Source organism: Myxocyprinus asiaticus, chromosome 8 (assembly GCF_019703515.2).
Source record: "Myxocyprinus asiaticus isolate MX2 ecotype Aquarium Trade chromosome 8, UBuf_Myxa_2, whole genome shotgun sequence".
NCBI lineage: Eukaryota > Metazoa > Chordata > Actinopteri > Cypriniformes > Catostomidae > Myxocyprinus > Myxocyprinus asiaticus.
Window position 1 is genome coordinate 21,123,905 of NC_059351.1, and position 16,225 is coordinate 21,140,129.

At 36.2% G+C, this 16,225-nt stretch overlaps 1 protein-coding gene across 16 annotated transcripts in view; it reads left to right on the forward strand.

The window, feature by feature from the left end:
- Positions 1 to 16,225, forward strand: part of LOC127444939 (muscleblind-like protein 2a) — a 183,486-nt gene that overhangs the window by 153,116 nt on the left and 14,145 nt on the right. For 5 of the 16 annotated variants that reach the window (XR_007897894.1, XM_051704607.1, XM_051704612.1 and 2 more), the window contains 2 exons: positions 1,481 to 1,516; positions 7,148 to 7,242. The exons of 2 other annotated variants lie outside the window; for them this stretch is intronic. Coding sequence is in view for 10 of the 14 variants with exons in the window: in XM_051704607.1 (XP_051560567.1) it covers positions 1,481 to 1,516; positions 7,148 to 7,242 (131 nt within the window). In the remaining 4 variants the exon portion in view is untranslated. Of the gene's footprint in view, positions 1 to 1,480; positions 1,517 to 7,147; positions 8,795 to 9,139; positions 9,969 to 16,225 lie in introns of those variants that run through there. 9 more of the 16 variants (XM_051704609.1, XM_051704616.1, XM_051704615.1 and 6 more) reach the window with 6 other exon arrangements.

Genomic DNA, 16,225 nt, shown 5'->3' on the forward strand with positions numbered 1-16,225 from the left:
CAGAGACATAATGATGAGTTAACACCAGAAAACAAGACAAAATACATGAGAAAACTTGACATGATAGGAATAGAGCGCTGCTTGTTGTTTTTCATGCTTTAATCAATCAAACATTTCTAAGGAGATGGATTTCTCGGTAAGTTTGGTTTGGTGTGTTTGGTATATGGGGTTTCTGGTAAAGTTGCTGTGAAATGTGAAATTTGAACTATTTTATATGTACAGTCATTTCATTAATCATCAGTTATATTACAAGTATAAATAAAAATGTTTTAAGATACCAATCGAATGACAAAATATTAACGTGACAGTCATAAACGTAAACTTCTGTCTTGGGGTGACCTGGCACTGCTAAGAATCTACTTTATGGCACAACAGCAGCCACAGTGCTCTTCTTTAGGCTTATATTTCTGTCAGTTGGCGGTCAATAAAAAATCTGTTTTGGGTTTTTTGGCATTATTTTAAGTACACAACAGCTTTTCGTCATGTTTTCGTTAAAATAGCCAAATCTATCAGAATTTCTCCCAGTTTTCCTCATAGGAATGTATGAGTAACTATGGAAACAGCGCTTTGCTTTCCCCCATGAGTGGGCGGGGCCTCCTTGCCGACTCTATAGATGGGCAGATTAATTGGCTTAAATTTAACTTTGAAATGACTGAAAACACTAAGTTTAAAGTTATTCTGTTTTTCATATATAATTCTAAAATGGCCAGTTGTTGGCCGATTAATCCAAGTCGGATCGACATATCGGTCTAGCATTACAAAATTTGCAGAAATTACAGGAACATTTTATTCAATATTTACTTGAAATCCGTTATTTTAAAACAAAAAAAATATTTATAATCCATTAAAAAGTCTGATTTTGCCAATACCAATAATCTTATTCTTTACCTGCAGGTGCACACACATTCTTTTTATAACAGTGATAATAATTAAAAAAACATTTCTATGAAACATCTCTATATGTAGGGTTTCACAGCATGTCCGGTTGTCTAATCCCTCGTAGGTGTATTTTGTCATCACACACCCACACGGTTGTATTTCCTTTTAGCTGTCCTCTTATGCCCCCGTTTTGTACTCTTACATGGCTTTCAATTGTTTATAACAGCGCTTTGTCTATTTTAACTGTAGGAGTGTTGGTTCTCTCACTGCATGTCTATATCTGTGTGGCTGATTTTTAGCTGTCTTCCTCCTATGCCTCTGTTGCTGTCTTCCTCTGCTCTTACTCTCTTTCCACTGCACTCTAATTTCACAACACTAAGCTCCTGTCCTTTTATTGTGGGCCTTGCAAATATTGATCCAGTTTAACTTCCTGGAATACACCAACTTTTTTATGGAAATGACGACACGGTGGAGTGAGCGATCTATAATGACAAGCCTAATTGATATTTTATGGCATGCTTAATACTGAATTTCTGCCTCTGTATCTAATATGTTTTTTCTCCCAATTAACCTGTCTCCACTCTTCACTGCATGCTCACAGGGTCAGTTTTTTGCATGGCACCTGCTAGCAGCATTGGTAGGTTCCTCCTTATTCTGTCTGTCTTACTGTCTCTCTATCAGTCTGTCTCTACATCTCTCTTTGTTTTTTCCCCTCATCACATAGAGATCTAGTCACTCTTGCAGGTGATTTGAAGCTGTATTTTGACTGTCATCTCACATAAATTACTCAATCATATTAACACCTGGATTCCTTTAGTTTACACCATCATGCACCCGACCCGAACCTTTATTCTGCTTCTGTTCACCTGCAAGAGTGTTCTGTTTGCTTGGAATATTAACATTTTCTAAATTATTTATTTGAGGATTTTGCAATTTACAATAAATTATTACTTATGAATTATTTACAGTGACACATTATTATTATTATTTCACCAGTGTTTTAAAGTGTAATTTTATTTATTTGTGTGTGTGTATATATGTAAATGTGTGTGTATATATATATATATATATATATATATATATATATATATATATATATATATATACACACACACACACACACACACACACACACACACACACACACACACTGGCAGCCAAAAGTTTGGAATAATTTACAGATTTTGCTGTTTCGGAAGGAAATTGGTACTTAAATCCATCAAAGTGGAATTCAACTATATATATATACTATACTATAATATAGTCAGGACATTACTGATGTAAAAAACAGCACCATCACTATTTGAAAAAAGTCATTTTTGATCAAATCTAGACAGGCCCCATTTCCAGCAGCCATCACTCCAACACCTTATCCTTGAGTAATCATGCTAAATTGCTAATTTGGTACTAGAAAATCACTTGCCATTATATCAAACACAGTTGAAAGCTATTTGATTCATTAAATGAAGCTTAACATTGTCTTTGTGTTTGTTTTTGAGTTGCCACAGTATGCAATAGACTGGCATGTCTTAAGGTCAATATTAGGTCAAAAATGGCAAAAAAGAAACAGCTTTCTCTAGAAACTCGTCAGTCAATCATTGTTTTGAGGAATGAAGGCTATGCAATGCTTGAAATTGCCAAAAAACTGAAGATTTCATACAAAGGTGTATACTAAAGTCTTCAAAGACGAAGGACAGTTGGCTCTAACAAGGACAGAAAGAGATGTGGAAGGCCAGATGTCCAACTAAACAAGAGGATAAGTACATCAGAGTCTCTAGTTTGAGAAATGCCTCACATGTCCTCAGCTGACAGCTTCATTGAATTCTACCCTCTCATCACCAGTTTCATGAACAACAGTAAAGACAAGACTCAGGGGTGCAGGCCTTATGGGAAGAATTGCAAAGAAAAAGCCAGTTTTGAGGGCAAATAAACACAGACATTGGACAACAGGTAATTGGAAAAGAGTGTTATGGATCTTAACCCCATTGAGCTTTTGTGGGATCAACTAGACTGTAAGGTGCGTGAGAAGTGCCCAACAAGACAGCCACATCTATGGCAAGTGCTACAGGAAGCGTGGGGTGAAATGGCACCTGAGCATCTGGACAAATTGACAGTTAGAATGCCAAGGATCTGCAAAGCTGTCTTTGCTGCACGTGGAGGATTTTTTGATGAGAACTCTTTGTAGTTAAAAAAAAAATCTAATTTTAATTGTAATTTTTCATGTTATTAATGTCCTGACTATACATTGTGATCAGTTGAATGCCACTTTGGTGAATAAAAGTACCAATTTCTTTCCACAAGAAAATTCCAAACTTTTGACCGCCAGTGTGTATATATATAAATATATATACAGGGTTCGGAGGGTTACTTTTGAAATGTATTCCACTACAGATTACAGAATACATGCTGTAAAATGTAATTTGTAACATGTTTCTTTGGATTACTTCTTCAGCACTTTTTTTTCACTTGTTTTGACTATAAAAACTCTGCCAGTACAGTAAGACAAAATACACATGTTAAAAATACATTCTCTGAAAAACCTAAATATCTTATGCAGTGTTGTTTCTAAAACAAGATAAATCAAATTGATCATGTTTTAAGAATTTTTAGATATTTTTACAGGAAAACAATACAAAAATTATTATCAAGAATACAATTTTTGCCCTAATATCAAAGGTCTTAATAGAAAAAAGAAATTATGATCCAACGTGAATTTTCTTGATAAATATGATCGTGCCTTACATGTGCATGTAAAATGGCTAAAATTGTCAGTAAAGCTGACAATTTACACAAGGATTATTTCTATTTCTTGTACTCCAAATTTCAAACGTACTTCTCTGTCTGCTTGTATGAATGTAACACTTCATAAGAAAGTGTTTCACCGCTGTTCAAATGCACTTTGGAGAGCATCATTTATATGTATACATTTTTCCATCTGAAAGGACTAAAAATTAAATGAAACAAATGACAATAAAATGCAAAGTAATCTCTTCAGTAATCAAAATACTTTTTGAATGTAACTGTATTCTAAATACCAATGATTTAAATTGTAACTGTAGTGGAATACAGTTACTTATATTTTGAATTTTAAATACGTATTCCCGTTACTTGTATTTCGTTACTCCCCAACCCTGTATATATATTAGGGGTGTAAAGATTTTCTGTAAAAAACCTAACTGTACGGTTTGCCGACCACGGTTCGGTAAGCATTTGTTTACTAACGCATCTGGATCATACAGTTTGGCGAAGAAAATAAAGCGCCAAATAGACATGCGCAGTTGTAACCTCCGCTAATGCACCTGTATGGCTCTGTAGATGGACAAACTCCATTTGTGTTTCACATGGGTCAACTTTCTACAGAGAGAAGTCCTATTAACTGTTAGTATGTTAAATCAGTTGATGACCACTGTTCTACATGCGTTAGTTCGCAAAATGGCAAGCGGAGAAAACAAGCTGCAAGAGAGAAGCCCCTGTGTCATTTAAGTCTCCTGTCTGGGAACCTTTTCTTTATGCAGTCAATTACAACAGCGATGGTTAAAAAACATTTACAAAACAGGCGTCGGTGCAGCCATTGACCAGGAAAAAAAAAAGGCACTCCATGTCAAAAAGGTTGCCGACCCCTGTATTGTAACCATGACAGTAACCATGTTAATTTTGTGGTTACTATGATTTTACTACAAATATAATGTTTAAACTATGGTTACTGTCGTAAAACCATGGTGATTTGTTGTGAGGGCAAATCTCTTGAAGTGTCTGTTACCAAATAGAATATTTTTACTTTGGATTTGGCAGTAATGTTTTTTTTCCCCTGAACATAACAAATACTGAAACCGTGACCCTGAAACCGTGATACAAACCGAACCGTGAGAAATGTTAACCGTTATACCCCTAACAGTGTATTATTATTATTACACTTTTAAAACAAACAATAAATAATATTATTTACATAATAAAGTATGTAAATAATGTATAAAATTGAAATTTGAAAAATATATACACTGGCGGCCAAAAGTTTGGAATAATGATTTTGTTCTTATGGAAAGAAATTGGTACTTTTATTCACCAAAGTGGCATTCAACTGATCACAATATATATTCAGGACATTAATAACGTGAAAAATTACTGTTTGAAAAATAGAGAACTACTTCAAAGAGTTCTCATCAAAAAATCCTCCACGTGCAGCAATGGCAGCTTTGCAGATCCTTGGCATTCTAGCTGTCAGTTTGTCCAGATACTCAGGTGACATTTCACCCCACGCTTCCTGTAGCATTTGCCATAGATGTGGCTGTCTTGTCGGGCACTTCTCACACACCTTACAGTCTAGCTGATCCCACAAAAGCTCAATGGGGTTAAGATCCATAACACTCTTTTCCAATTATCTGTTGTCCAATGTCTGTGTTTCTTTGCCCCCTCTAAACTTTTCTTTTTGTTTTTCTGTTTCAAAAGTGGCTTTTTCTTTGCAATTCTTCCCATAAGGCATGCACCCCTGAGTCTTGTCTTTACTTTTGTACATTAAACTGGTGTTGAGCGGGTAGAATTCTATGAAGCTGTCAGCTGAGGACATGTGAGGTGTCTATTTCTCAAACTAGAGACACTGATGTACTTATCCTCTTGTTTAGTTGTATCTGGGCCTTCCACATCTCTTTCTGTCCTTGTTAGAGCCAGTTGTCCTTTGTCTTTGAAGACTTTAGTGTACACCTTTGTATGAAATCTTCAGTTTTTTTGCAATTTCAAGCATTTTGTAGCTTTCATTCCTCAAAACAATGATTGACTGACGAGTTTCTATAGAAAGACGTTTATTTTTTGACATTTTTGACCTAATATTGACCTTAAAACATGCCAGTCTATTGCATACTGTGGCAACTCAAAAACAAACACAAAGACAATGTTAAGCTTCATTTAACGAATCAAATAGCTTTCAACTGTGTTTGATATAATGGCAAGTGATTTTCTAGTACCAAATTAGCAATTTAGCATGATTACTCAAGGATAAGGTGTTGGAGTGATGGCTGCTGGAAATGGGGCCTGTCTAAATTTGATCTAAAAAAAGTTTTTTTTTTTTTTTTTTTTTTTTTCAAACAGTGATGGTGCTGTTTACATCAGTAATGTCCTGACTATATCAGTTGAATGCCACTTGAATTAAAGTACCAATTTCCTTCCGAAACAGCAAAAACTGTACATTATTCCAAACCTTTGGCTGCCAGTGTGTGTGTGTGTGTGTGTGTGTGTGTGTGTGTGTGTGTGTGTGTGTGTGTGTGTGTGTGTGTGTGTGTGTATATATATATTTATATTATACATTATTTACATACATTATTTTTTTAAAGTGTAATAATAATAATAATTTATATTGTAATTATAAACAAAATAGTAGTAGTTATTATTATTTCACCAGTGTTTTAAAGTGAAATTTTATATAAATATATTTAATTTTATAGATTATTTACTAATATATTCAATTTTATATTTTTTTACTTCGATACATTATTATTAGTGTAGTATTTTATTTACATTAATAAAATGCAAAATATATATTATATTAAGTTATTTATAGCAGCGTGCCTTATTATTATTATTATTATTATTATTACATTCAGTGTTTTTAAAGTGTACTTTTATTCATAACTATTATTCATTATCAATTATTTACAGTAGCATGCATTATTATTATTGTTGTTGTTTTTTAAAGTCAGTTAAACTGATTTTTCCTAAAATCACCAGATCCAAGCATACAAGCTTTTAAGTATTGCAATTGTCTTGTGGTTTTACTGTTGATTGGGAAATTTGATCAGTTTCCTAGAGAAATACTGTTCTTTATCAGAAATGATCGGTGTCTTGACCACACAAAAGGCCCTGTGTCCTGCTTTCATTGTTTGTAGTTTGACGTAGATCGAAGGATCAATATTTCAAGTCTTGCGCATTCTGGGCGAGATTGACTAATGCATCGTGTAATCAATCACGCGTTTGCCTCTAACCACTCGTGCCAGACTTCTCTGGGTACAATTGATTATGGTGATAAATTTCCTTAAGGTGACTGTAATGAGCTTTTTCCTCTGTTTTTTTTTTCCCCCCATGCTTCTCTTGCTTTGCATCGTGATTGCATGCCATCTGCTGGTCTAACGATGGCTTGCTGCTCTGTTATATACACCATGCAAAAACAAACCGAAAATCAAACAAACAACAACAAAAACCCTACCAACCAACCAAACACCTGTTGCCATAATGCTCCACCTACCTGTTCATTGCTTCCATGGTTCCCTTCCTGAAAAAGTACCCATGATGTACAGTGCTACGCCTGCTACTGTCTCTGCAGCAACAACTCCTGCCACAAGTGTCCCCTACGCAACAACAGCACCAGCAAATCAGGTTTGCTCCTTTTAAAAGCTTTCTTTCATAAATCCCTAAGCTCTGAACAAGCACTTTGCCGCAAATTAATCAACAGTCTCCATGGTGATCCCTCATTTCATGTGGTGGTGTGAGCAGTGGCGTAAATTGTTCTTTGCCACTTATGTATCAGATCAAAGCAATTTCCAGCATTTATCGGAGCGACTGGTGCTTATTCAGAGCTTGCACATTGGCAAATAGTAGTTGTGTTGTGTTGCATTATTTTCTTGTTTTGTTCTGCATGTCATTGCTTTATTTTGATGTCAAGATATCCTTCCTCATCTACATATTTTTATGAAAAACACGTCCAGTGTCAGCTAAAATTAGACGAACCCCTCACACCGTTCACACACTTATTTTAGACCTTGCACATATAATATAATCTCCTTTTTCTCCATCTTTGGGTTGGGTTGGGAAAGCAGGACGAAGGTGAGTCACGCTCAAGGAAACTGTCAATAAATACGTCAGCGTGGCAGTTAGCGCAGGACAGAACCAAGAAGGACATTGTGTTGTGGCCTTTCTAGAAAGGGTCTAAAAATGTCACCCTGTGCCTCAGTACGGCTCATTCTGTGGCAGAAGGCTGCAGCTGGAATCTGTGTGATGTACGCGACCCTCTGAGAGCCCGCAATTTCAACGTCCGACTCACAATAGCGGACCAATCCACCAGTCACAGACGTACTCATTAACTCCTGTTGTGGAGATTCAGTTCACATTTCAACACCATTTTTACATCCTAATTTACATTTTTGGGGCAAATTAAAGGAATTGTTGATGCAAAAATGTTGTTCCTAACCTGTATTACTTTCTTTCGCGTAACACTAAAAGAACAATTATGAAGAATGTCCTGGCTGCTCTTTTCCATATGACAAAAGTTAATTGAATTGAGAATGTCAAGCTCTAAAATGATTTAAAGTAGTTTGTCTGACTTATATGCTATAGTCTAATGGCCAAAACATCTTCGGTTTTCCACGTGCCGCTAAGTTTTTTTATTCCAGCCAAAATTTTGGTCTTCTTGTATTCATAATTCGTATTCATGACATATACATTTTTGACTGAAAAAGTAATTTTAGTTGATGAAAATAACATATTTTAGTTAACAATAATGTGCAAAATGACAAAAACATGTATCAAACTGTAACAGACCAAATATTTAAAATACATGTATCAAACATTAAAGATTCATATTTTTAATAGAAAACAAAATGAAAACTGTACTGAAAACCTGAGCTCCTAAAATAATGGCATATAATGCACTGAAGTATTAGCTACTTTTTAAAGTTACTCTGTTGTAAATTCCTCACATTTAGACAGTTTAGGAAATTGCGTTACATACACAAGTTACGCATTCTGACTAATGCAATAGTATTTTTTGCGTAATGATTATCGCAATGATTGGTCTCTTTCTCCTCGAAAAACCCTTCGTCAACTAACATTTTTGTCTGTAAATAAGTTGACATGATTAACACCGGTTTCACGTGTAGTACGTGACACAGATTTCGTCATCAGAGTCACACAGGTTGGGAACAAGATGATGGTGAGTAAATAACTTTGACAATTTTCGGTTTTCAGTTAACTATTTCTTTAAGACCTCAATATAAATCCACAAGTAAAAACATTTAATTTTTATCTTGAAACCACATTTGTTTTTATTATTACTGCTTCAAGATCATGAACAAAAGCTAGTTTAACAATCATGTTTTGATACACACAAAATAAAACCCCAAAATCTTATCAGTTCCTATCATGATCATTCGGGCCACTCCCTGTCTTTAGTATTGTTCAGTAGGGGTCAAATAAGGCGACTTCAAGGGCTCTCCTGCTTCCGTTGTTCTTAAACGCTGCCTTCCTGTCACTGATCTGCCTTTTCCTGTTGTTTTAGAGGGCCTGAATACACTCTGGATGAAGGAACTGGGACATTTAGGGTTATTTGCAGTCTAATCACGTGAAATATAACCTGTTTCCTGAGTGTTTCTTGCCATACGGCTGAAGACTCTTTAGCAGCCCCATCAGGAGTATGAAGTATAGCACCTCCTGAAGGAAAGCAGCCTCCAAATATAAAACATAAGCAAATTTTTTTAACATTCTATATCAGGGCTGTTCAGCAGACGGTCCACAGCAGTACTGCATGAGGTCTGCCAATAATTGTTCAGAAAAAAATATGTATATATGTTATATATGGAAATATAAGAAAATACAAAATTAAAACTAAGGTTAAAAGGTGAAAGTTCAGTAATTTTTTTTTTACTCTCCCTCCCAAATTTTAAATATAACATACAAGTATACAATGTACATACCCCATGTTGAAGTCAAAATGAAACTGCATTTACAAGCCATTTTACTTCTGTACTGTCACATATTTCCACATGAAATCTTCATTTTTATCATAATTCATTTTTATGAAATTATCATAATTTATCTTCAATGGCAAAGTGTAGGGCGAGACATGATTTTATATAAAGTGGACATTTCATACCAGAATCGATGACGGTGGTTAGAGTTGAGATGTTCAAATGTCCACGCTAATCTGTTTTTATTTGAAAACTCTGTTTCTAGTTTTTTAACATCATCGATTTCCAAAGTTTGCAGTAATGGGGAGTGTTTTCGAAATGCCCCAGGAAAACACAGTTCTAGTGTGGATGAGAGGCGTAAATGTAGCGAAGTTAATGCCTTAAGGCCATGTCCAAACTAATCTGTTTTCATTTGAAAACTCCCTTTTCAGTTTCTTAATGTCATTGTTTTCCAAACTATGCGGTAATGGGGAGTGTTTTCTAAATGCTTCATTTTCTATGAAGTAAAATGGCATTCTAGTATGAAAAAGATGCTTAAACGTAGTGAAATAATGCTCTGTTTTCAGTTTCTTAATGTCAAAGTATGTAGTAATGGAGAGCGTTTTTGAAATGCTCCGTGAGGGAGGAAAACACCATTCTAGTGTGGATGAGAGGCAAATATTTAGTGAAATTAATGCGTTAAGGCCACGTCCACACTAATCTGTTTTCAACTGAAAACTCCCTTTTCGGTTTCTCAAAGGGTTAGTTCTCCCAAAAATGAATGTGTATGACTTTATTTCATCTGCTGAACACAAACAAAGATTTTTGGAAGAATATTTCAGCTCTGTATGTCCATACAGGTTCCAAAACTAAAACTTTTCCACACCTGCCAATGGCCGGTGACTTGAAAATGTACCGGCCATAAATATTTTTTACCGGCAATGAAACAAACATAAAAAAACAGGCAGTTACTATTACTACTACTACTAAATATATTTACTATGTTTTTAACCTGTTCTGGCTTTGACAAAAACAGGGATTGACAACACATTTATATGGGCCTTATTTATAAATATGTTCGTAAAATGATCTTAAATGTGAAAATAAGGCATAAGTTAAAATGCCCGTACGCACGAAGAAATGTTCCTAAATGTATCCCACTGTATAAATCTCAATACAACTTAAAAACATGTGAATGTGGGGGGCCTGGGTAGCTCAGCGAGTATTGACGCTGACTACCACCCCTGGAGTCGCGAGTTCGAATCCAGGGTGTGCTGAGTGAATCCAGCCAGGTCTCCTAAGCCCGGTTGCTAGGGAGGGTAGAGTCACATGGGGTAACCTCCTTGTGGTCATGATTAGTGGTTCTCGCTCTCAATGGGGCGCATGGTAAGTTGTGCATGGATCGTAGAGAGTAGCATGAGCCTCCACTTACAGAGTCTCCACATTGTCATGCACAATGAGCCACATGATAAGATGTGCATATTGACGGTCTCAGAATCAGAGGCAATTGAGACTTGTCCACCACCAGCCGGATTGAGGTGAGGACGCCACCATGAGGACCTGCTAAAAAAGTAGTGGGAATTGGGCATTCCAATTTGGGAGAAAAGGGGATAAAGAAAAATGTGAATGAGCACATGGACTCCACCTACAGAACGCCCACAAATATCCTAATATGGTGAGACAGAATACAATAAAAGCACATGTGTCAGTTATTAATTCGTTCATTCATATGGAATTTTCTTGTGCGGTTAACCAAGGTTTTTTTCAAAAGTGAGTGCAGCTACCTGTTTCTGCCCATATAATGCAGCATATTCAAAAACTCATCATCAGTTATTCATGTTCATTATCAATAATAAATACATTCATTGACTGCATTTACTGTAAATCCACACCATTCTTCAACCAATGTCCATGTTCTTGCTAAACCTTTATTCCAAAAAGAGGTTTACATGCTTTGTTTATATATAATGAAATATGCATAGTCTAGCCACATTACAGCTGTGTTCTGTATAAACTACATGCACATTATTTTCCCACTGTTCTCTTCTGTTCGCTCTTACCATTAATTATGCTGAATTTTAGTCAGATCATTTGTTTTTATTCATGTCCTCAACAACAGCAGATGAGGCTGAAGGATTAATTGAAAAAAAAATGTAGACTGTTGTTTTTAAATCTGTAAACTGATTTAGCTACGTTCTATCTCTAAATGTGCTGAACATATTACATACTATATACAGTATATATGTACACCTGCCTGTTATCTCGTAGGTCTCAAAATTATTTATGGAAATGTTCATAGGGCTAAATCAGGGGTTTTCAAAGTTTTGGACAGTAAGAAGAAGAACATTTACAACACCATGCCCCCCTTGACCAAGTTGATTACTCAAACTCCAGTATAGTTTCTCCCTTGATATAACACGTCTGCAGAGGCAGAATATGAATGAACAAAGGCAGAGCTGTGTGGCTTTATAATAGCCTATATTTGTGAATGCATAAGACATGTTTTGAGCACGCACACACCCTGCCTAAGTGAGAGCAGGGAGATTTCATAGAGAAGCATAGTTTATTTGAGAGCGCATGTCCAGTTTTGAGCGAGAGCCCAGGACGTCTGCGTGCGAGCAGAGAGATTCGTGCTGGTGCAGCCGGTACATGGATGCGCTGTCGCATGATCTGCATGTTGTGCTCTTGACATTAACAGTATTACAACCCCATAGAGCTACGGTCTATTAAGCTGGGCTGTGGTCCATTATACCATTCATTTTCATTTATCTTCACAATACATTTTATTGTAATTATGTATCTTTTGATTTTACTTGGTGAAATTATTATCAATCTCTGCGCCTCCCCTGACATGCTCTGGCGCTCCCAGTTTGAAAACCGTGGGGCTAAATAAATAATCTGTTACAGCGGATTTCCAAAATAAAACATTTCTATTACGCATATCTATAACACCACATTCTGAATCATTTCGGAATATTCTTGTACATGTAAATATGCTCACTCATTTATTAATAAATTCAGTCAGGCACACCAGAGCATAAGCACAAAACATTTTTGTACGCATACTTGTCAGTTGACGTATACGTGCATAAGAACATTTTCACATCAGTTTCTGCCTTTATAAATCCCGATTTGTTCCACACTTTTGACGTAGGATCAAATCCATGGAATTTAGGATAAAATCTGATCGTACATACACTGGCGGCCAAAGGTTTGGTATAATGTACAGATTTTGCTCTTATAGAAAGAAATTGGTACTTGTATTCACCAAAGTGGCATTCAACTGATCACAATGTATAGTCAGGACATTAATAATGTGAAAAATTACTATTACAATTTGAAAAAAAATATTCTGAACTTCTTAAACTACTCAAAGAGTTCTCATAAAAAAAATCCTCCACGTGGGGGCCTGGGTAGCTCAGTGAGTATTGACACTGACGACCACCCCTGGAGTCAAGAGTTCGAATCCAGGGCATGCTGAGTGACTCCAGCCAGGTCTCCTAAGCAACCAAATTGGCCCAGTTGCTAAGGAGGGTAGAGTCACATGGGGTAACTTCCTCGTGGTTGCTATAATGCATGGTGCTTACTCACGGTGGGGTGCGTGGTGAGTTGTGCGTGTACTTATCCTCTTGTTTAGTTGTACATCTTGCCTTCCACATCTCTTTCTCTCCTTGTTAGAGCCAGTTGTCCTTTGTCTTTGAAGACTGTAGTGTACGCCTTTGTATGAAATCTTCAGTTTTTTGGCAATTTCAAGCATTGTATGGCCTTCATTCCTCAAAACAATGATTGATTGACGAGTTTCTAGAGAAAGCTGTTTCTTTTTTGCCATTTTTAACCTAATATTGACCTTAAGACATGCCAGTCTATTGCATACTGTCGCAACTCAAAAACAAACACAAAGACAATGTTAAGCCTCATTTAGTGAACTATATAACTTTCAACTGTGTTTGATATAATGGCAAATGATTTTCTAGTACCAAATTAGCAATTTAGCATGATTACTTAAGGATAAGGTGTTGGAGTGATGGCTGCTGGAAATTGGGCCTGTCTAGATTTGATCAAAAATTACTTATTTCAAATAGTGATGGTGCTGACTATACTTTGTGATCAGTTGAATGCCACTTTGGTGAATTAAAGTACCAATTTCCTTCCGAAACAGCTAAATCTGTACATTATTCCAAACTTTTGGCCGCCAGGGTACATTTTATTAATGAGGCCCCAAATGAGGTGTTCTTTAACGCTTTCGAGTTTCATTTATTTGTCCCTAAAACAAACACATTTTTTAGATTTCTCCTTTGTGTAATTTCGGCATACAGAGCAGGCCATTGTATCAGTCGCGGTATCAAATAAAAGCCAGTCTCTCTGTGATCTATTGTCAGTGAAACGCCACCTCTTGCAAAAACGGTGAGAACCTTCATGATTTTGTGTTGGCGGCGTAACACCAGGTATGTGTCGCCACATTCTGGGGTTATAAACAGTTTTGACTTCCCAAGCAAAACCTATTCCTTAGGGGGCATATTACAGAAACACACTAACTTTGGAATCCTATCTTATTCGCTTTGTTACCATGGCAATTTCAGTTAGGATCTCGTTTAGGAAAAAAATCTATAACAGAACAACATTTTCTAAGTGCATTATCTAACCTTAATTACAGTTAGGATTTGCTTCTGTAATATGAATTTTTGAGAAATCCTAACTTAACTGATCAGATCTTAAGTTAAGGCTTAAGATAGGAATTTTTCTTTAATAAAAAGAAAGGTAAAAGTTATTAGAACCATGATACAGAACATCTAACCAATCACTACGCTGACTGTTTATTATGACAGAACAGTTAACCATTCACTAATCTCTTCTTCAGTAGATGACTTGTATACTATAATTTGATTCACTTACGTCAGATAAATAGAAACAGCAAAAGTCTGACTATGGGTGTTTCGCAATTCTGTGAATGCAGAGAATGTACTTGCATTCTTATGAAGAACAGTCTTGCCAAGCTACCTTGGAAGAATGAACTCGGAAGGACAGGAGGACGCAGAACACATCTATTGTGAGCTTTGAGATGTGCTGCGATCTTCCTGTTGCGCAATTAACCGTCACGGCACATTTGAATCCAGTGGGAGAACTGCTTGCATTATCGCACCAGTGACAGCAATAACATTATCACACCAGTGAGGTTTTGCAGGACTAGTGACACGTTAAAAGAATAAAGTCTGTATACACTCGTTTTCTCCATGTGTTTATTACTACATTAAAATGATGCCCAAAAAAAACAACAAATGTTGACGGAGTATAACGACTCTCACAAGCCTTCAGACTTTTGCAAGCTTACAGTGGAAAAGTCTTGAGGGAAAAAACAGTATTACTGTAATACTGTCACTTTGGCAGTTTGATTCCAATACAATGCAAGTGAATGGGTGCCAAAATTTTAAAGCTCCAGAATCTACATAAGGGCAAAATAAAAGTAATCCAATTGACTCTGGTGGTTAAATCTGTATCTTCTGAAGCAATATATTATAATATTTAAGTCCTTTTTCCTTCACTTTCACTTTCTCCTCCTGTTTTTGGTGAGTCACATTCTTCATGCATATGTCCCTCTACTGGGCAGGGAGGAGAATGTATGATAAAAATGACTTAAATATTGATCTGTTTCTCACCCACACCTATCATATCATGTCTGAACAAATGGGTTTAACCACTGGAGTCTTATGGGTTACTTTTATGCTCCCTTTATATGGATTTTGGTGCTTCAAAATTTTGCCACCCATTTGCTTGCATTATATGAACCTACAGAGCTGAAATATTCTTCTAAAAATCTTCATTTGTGTTCTGCAGAAGAAAGAAACTCATATACATCTTGGTTGCCAAGAGGGTGAGTAAATCATGAAAGAATATTGGGTGAACTATCCCTTTAACGTCATTGCTTTTTTAACTAAGCGGTAATGGGGAGCGTTTTCTAAATGCTCCATTTTCTAAGAAGGAAAATGGCGTTCTAGTGTGAAAAAGATGCTTAAATGTAGCCAAATTAATGTGTTGAGGCCACATCCATACTAATCTGTTTTCAGTTTCTTAACGTCAAATTTAGTAATGGAGAGCATTTTTGAAATGCTTGACGTCATCGTTTTCCAAAGTATGCTGTAATGGGGCGCGTTTTCTAAAAAGTCAGTTTTTGATGGGTGAAAATGGCTTTCTAGTGTTGATGAAAGGCATAAATGTAGCTTAATTAATGCGTTAAGGCCATGTCCACATCAGTCTGTTTTCAGCTTCTTAATCATTTTCTAAAGTATGTCGTAATGGAGAGCGTTTTAGAAACACTCCGTGGTGGAGGAAAACAAAACACTGTTCTAGAGTGAATGAGAGGCTTAAAGCTGCACTATGGCTCTTTGGGCTCTCTAGCGGCATCTGTGGTTGAAACCTAATACTGCAAGCAGTTTGCGGAGGAACATTTTACGTGAGTTGTGATTTGGCACTGCTCTTCTGGCGAATGAAACTCATGGTTTGAGGTTACCTCCTTAGCCTGTGATCCCTCTGAGATTTTCACCTGCAGAGCTGGAGTCATGACATGCTATTTTCATGTTGATATTATGTTATTTGTTTAAACATTTATAACCGAGATATTACATGCTTTGAGGAAGATAAACAAAACTTATTACATATTTTAATATGATTATTAAAGTGTTTTGGCCACTACACATTAATGG